General features: G+C 34.5%; 1 protein-coding gene across 1 annotated transcript in view; it reads right to left on the reverse strand.

Annotated features, from left to right (window-relative positions):
* The window catches only part of LOC131029613 (probable homogentisate phytyltransferase 1, chloroplastic), a 56,560-nt gene extending 52,629 nt beyond the window's left edge, over positions 1-3,931 (reverse strand). Inside the window, exons 1-2 of the mRNA XM_057960169.2 lie at positions 3,527-3,931; positions 3,319-3,363 (exon numbers count right to left, since the gene is read on the reverse strand). Coding sequence (XP_057816152.2) covers positions 3,319-3,363; positions 3,527-3,590 — 109 coding nt within the window. The 5' untranslated portion in view covers positions 3,591-3,931. The remainder of the gene's footprint in view (positions 1-3,318; positions 3,364-3,526) is intronic.
* Positions 3,932-6,000: the final 2,069 nt, after the last annotated feature.

Below are 6,000 nucleotides of genomic sequence, written 5' to 3' on the forward strand. Positions count from 1 at the left end.
ATTCATTGCCATCCCAATGAGCATCCCCTTTCAATTGCTTGAAAGATAGCAAGGGCCTCCATAAGATTATTAGAATGCTGCCCCATATAGGTGGAGAAAAAGAACACAATATTACCACCACCATCATGCCCAATTCCCCTGACTCCCGCATGCCCCGCGTTCCCCCTGGAAGACCCCCGTCAGTGTTAACTTTCAAAACACCTTCAGGAGGAGGAAGCCAGCGACCCTCCCTATGAATCCTTTGCTTAGCACAACTAGATCTCTTAAAAGCTGAACGAATTAAGCCATTGTCCACCAGCATCAAGTTCCTAACAACATCCAAGTAAGTCATTAGGATCAACGGTAACTGAAAGATCACACTTAGCCGAAATAGTTTCCTGGAGCCTGGTAATAAACTTTCTCCATAAGAAGCTGCTACTAATGCTAGTCCCCTGAAAAATGTGACGATTCCTTTCCAGACAGATGTTCCAGATGATAAGAGAGGGGCCAATGTCCCAAGCAAGGTTTGGTATCTTTAAATACTTATTGTTTCTCTAGATTTTTTTACAGTTAAACAAAAAAAAAGGGACAACAGTGCACCGACTACAACTAGAGATATCTAATCATGTGTTGCCCATTCTGCAGCTAAAACCATGAGAGAGAAATTCTACGAGTCAATAAACAAGGCATTTATAGAGAATCATGGAGTTAAAAAATCTTAAGCAGATTCCATTAAATTGATTGGCAATTACAAGAATGCCATTCAAGACTTATCGACTGTAGATCTAACTGACATATTATCTACTGTAACTGTCTACTGCGATTTAGAGATGCCACACCGGAACCAATTGCAAATTTGAATAAAACCACTGTCAATTCAGTTAGCAGAGGAGCCAATTAAAAAACCTTAACAGTCTTAAGCAGAAAGGGGAATGTAATCTGATCTGAGATGGATCATAAGAGTTATTTAAGTTCAGTTACCTAAGCCACCAATCTCAATTCACCAGTCAATTGATTAAGTATGCAACTTTAAGATGCTCTCCATACCGTTCTAAGATAATTTAGCAGCAAAAACAGAATGCATAGAACACGGTATAAAACAGATGCTGAGCATTTCAGGGGTGAGATATACACTCAGGGGCCAGTAGAGCATGTAAAAATGTGGACACCTGACAGGTTTAACTGCCAGCCACTGAAACAGTCAGACGTATTTGTCTGCAGCTGAAAACATCTTGTGCAGAACAGGGCATCACGGAAAGGTCAGCTAGGGATAAAACCACTATATCCAACAAAACCAGTCCCACCCTCCCATCTTGCATCTCCATTCCCCTTAACACCACTAGTAAAGCAAGACAGCATGGCCATCCACAAAGGAAACCAGGGATGCATCCCTAGGACAATTGGGGACTATCAGACATCCATAAAGTGGGTTTCCATGTGAGTGTGTGTATGACTGGGGGCTCTCAGACATCTGTCAAATGTGTCTTTATGTGTGCGTTCAGGTGCATGCACGTGTTTGTCTGCATCAGTGTGTGCATGTGTATCTGCCTCTGCATCTGCCTGTGTGTGTCTACAAGTGCATGTGCATGTGTGTGTGTACATTTCTAATGCAGTTTAGAGACTTAAAAGAAAAGAAAATATAATCAGACTAAAATAAATTCAAATGAGATAATACACAAAATTATGAATAAGATATCAGAAAGGGCCCCGATCTTCGTCAACATCAAGGAGACGATAGAGAACCAATATTATGCAGGGAATATGGTTGTCAAAAATTGAATTCCTAAACTTCTATTTGAAGACAAAAAATGATGTACTAAGCTAGTTTCATGACTATCATGCAATCTAAAAAGAAAGCATAATAAAAGTCATACGGTAAATAAATTGGTTGGATTATATATCTATATGGCATAGGCCTTGAGACAAATTTTCTTTCCCTGAACCAACCACCACCAAGTGTCATGCATAAAAGATTAGATGTCCTCAAAGAATTTGATCTCCACCACATGGTTGTGTGGCCTTCTCAAATCAATGTCCTCATCTTTTTCCATCAATGCTACCAAAAATTGATAACCAATTCTTAATCTAGTCGTAAGAACATAAATACCACTTTAAATTATCCAAGGATCACCAAAATGAGGAAGTTGATAATTATCTTAAATAGTGACATTGTCCAAGACTTGAAGAATCCACACGTATCTTCTTAGTGTCATTTTTCTTTTCCATCAACAATACCAGAGCATAAAAAAGAGACCTTGAGGGCTACATTAAACCTTTATTTTCCCTTCTATTCTCGCATAATTGAATTAGTACAACACTCTAAAGTAGAACAAATGTCTTCTTCTAGCTCAATCTAAAAGAAAGCATTAATGCATGCATCAATCAATGAGGTCTCTTGAATTTCATTCTTTCCGTGACCAGTAACTTATAAAGCCAATACAAGTGGAATGTGCAAGAGCATGGTATAGAGTGCTCTATAAGATGTATCCGACAAGATTATACCATCTAACTCTCAAGGATGGGATTGTTAATCTATGGGCCAATTGCTATATCATAATTATCATAGGGGTCTTTGTATCTTCATTGTGTAACATACCATAAGGGGTTTGTAAATGAATTTATGGTATAGCAAATATTTGTGTACGACAGATATCAGAATATAAACCACTTAACCACAGCCCAATGTAAGTATAGCTGAATTTGTTAAAATGGATCGATGAGAAAATCAAAAAATTACAAACTTATTCTGTAAAGATCCCAAAAAAATGATCGGGAAAAAGTGTTTGGCTGATAAAATCTGTTAAAAAAATTGGGAAAGTATTGTTCGCATTAATGAAAACAAAAACCATGATAATTTCACATTTGAAAATCGAAGATGAGTAAATATTCAACTATTGAAACACAAACTGAAGATCAATCAATGATTACAGCACACAAAGAACATGCCAAGAGCTCCTGCTCTTCATGTCAAGTCACAATAGACAAAAATACAAGCATAGCCCCTAAGGAAATAAATATAAGTTATCATCCATCTTGTTACATCTTCACAACTGTGCTTGGACAAGTACAAACCACAGGACATAAATTGTATAAGCACACAAAGATATGAAACTAAATGAAATAGCTTGGAATGCATCTGCATTTCTCGAGAACATGCATTCAGAGCATCACCCTTCACTTCCGAAATCAATGTAGCAATGAAAATTTTAAGGGCAAGTGTGTTTCTAAATACTGCTTACAGGCACCACACTAAAAAGCATCGATAACAGGAGGATTAAAAACATATATATAAAAGCCAACAGAAAGAAATGCCCCTATTAACGTTGCACATAGACTTACTGCTTGTCCCAATACATGAAATTTCCTTTGTCGATCTCAATAAGCCTGCATTCAAAAAACCAAACAAATGGGCTGTTGAAAGAAATTGCGTTTTCTACAATCTGTGAAACTGAACAAAACCAAATTATTTGAAGTGGGTATTATTGCTTGAATTCTATACAGTCTGTGAAGCTGAAAAGAGATTTTCTCGAGTGGGTGCTCTCCGTACCTAGTTTTTGTCTTTGTACAATGCTCTCTCCACCACAAAAGCTCAATCCACACGATTTAGCCATTCAATACAATAACGTATAAAAATTCAAATAGGTGGTCTCCCTGTATATAAATCCTATAGCTCTTCTCAGACTTCTCGTTGGCTTAAAAGAGCTCTCTACAAGTTATACAGAAGTATAGAGAACTATGTACTAAATAAGCCTTTCATAAAGCCCACCGTGGAATTTAGTGAAGTTGTCAGAGTCACAAGCGAAAAAAAAAGGTTTAAGAGTGGGGTTTTATGTGGCCTGTGCATGCTGGGTTTTGTCTGCCAATTGACAAGGCACTTTCGATACGTTCTGTATTGTTTGTCGTTTTTTTTTCCAAAAACCGGGTACAGTACAATACAATAAAGGATCCATCAAATTTACCCAAGCTGGTGAAAATGGTCCCTATATAGAATTTAATATTGATAATACCACTTACTAATACTACTACGAAATCTTAGAGAGTACTATTTAGTGCTAGTGCTAGGAAAATGACCCTTGTAAAGTGGCGTATGTTTCTCTCCATGATGGAATTTGCATTTAATAGAATGGGGACCAAGAATCCATTTATTATTAAAAAAATCATGTATAAATTTATCAATAGGTTGACATGTATAAATTTATCAATTATCAATGGGTATTTAGTTTGTTGGTAAAGAAATGTTCTTAATGAGTCCACTAGAAATCAAGTCTTACTAAGTGTAAGGTTCCGAAATCATAAGAGATGAGGTTGGGATCGTGTCCCAAGCGAATTTGACAAAATGGATACTCCTCAATCGTGAATAGGCTCTGCCTAAGACTCATGCTCCTATATCAAGAAGCTAAAAAAATGATTTTGGGATGAAAAATCTTCTATTAAAAAAAGGTATGGAACAACATGTCATAATTGTGTACATAGTTTATCAATTATTTTATAAAGATAAAACAATTTCTTAATTGACAAATTTCTATACACTGTTATGACATAAGCTACATACTTTATTATCTCTATAAAACAATTGATAAATAAACAAAAGAATTGTTATAATAATATTTAGACTACTATTTAGATGACTTGATATTCAAGGTCCACGTTTTATTAACTTTAAATATGTAATAAATATTTTTTAAAGGAAATTAAAATAACTCTTAATTAAATGAAGCATTTAAGATATAGATGAGTTGATATGAAATTCAAAGAAGTACATGGATATTTGGCATTGGAATAGTTTTAAATCAATTTCATCATTGCAAACAAATGTACATAACTTTAAATATGTACATTAGATAATAAAATGTTAAAAAGGTTGGAAGTGGGTGGTAAGAAGATGTTTATGATCAATTAAGAGATCATTAAGGGCATGTGGAACATTGGAGGTTGTGCATTCATCACCACAACTACAAGTTTCTTACATCATCTTCAACATTCGAGATAGAAGTTTATGGAATCAAGAAAATCTTTGTTATTTTAAATATTTAAATCACAAAATTCTTTACCACACAATTGAAATAGGAACTTTAACAAGAGTTAAGGAGGTCAAAAGAATAAAAGAAAATCTTAACAAAAAATTAAAAGACCTACATTCACAAATGTACATAAATATTTTAATGATACTGTTGGGTGAGTATTTTGTAATCAAGTGATTGATTACAAAATGGTAGATTCAACCATTGCTATGTTGAGATTGTATCTCTCCTCCCAAAAGGGAGGCTGTCTTTTTGTGTTATTTTAACAACTAGTATCTAAACTACATTATATTCACTAACTTATTCAATGGGTGATACATTCATCTTACCCTCTTGCTTCGGGATATATGTTTTTTCTATTCTCTTATTTCAGAATAGACTTTCTCCTTATTACAACTTAATACTAATTTGAGCCATAATGACTAATATCCAATATAGTCAAACATAAGAATAACTAAAAAGTTTACCATCAATCTAAATAACTAAGAACAAGAAACTAAGGCAAGCTCAAAGTCTTTCGTTGCTTCCACCAATTGATCAAATGAACAATATTGTGATGTACATGTAGCACAAAGTCTCGCACACACAACCCAATTTTTACATACTCTAAATTGATAACAAAAAATAGCACAAAGTCTTCGACTATTATCAATTACACAACAAGATCTTCAATCAGAATAATGTAGCACAAAGTCTACAAAATGAGATTTGATTGTCTTCAAACAAATGCCTTCTCCACAATGCACAATTCAATCGATATAAGATAATGAAATGAGTATGACATAAGAACAATCTCAAAGTCTCAAATTACTCTTCAAACCGGTAGAGTTTCGATGCATATATTAAAAATGATTATTTACAATGAGACTCTCTCCTTTATATAGAGAGGATCCTTGAGCAAAAATAAGGATCCTACAACTACTTTGACTTATTCAATAATACAGTTTGATTTGATTTAAGACTTGTACTATCTTTACATGTAATTTCATATATACAAAAG

The sequence above is a fragment of the Cryptomeria japonica genome, chromosome 3 (genome assembly GCF_030272615.1).
Source record: "Cryptomeria japonica chromosome 3, Sugi_1.0, whole genome shotgun sequence".
NCBI lineage: Eukaryota > Viridiplantae > Streptophyta > Pinopsida > Cupressales > Cupressaceae > Cryptomeria > Cryptomeria japonica.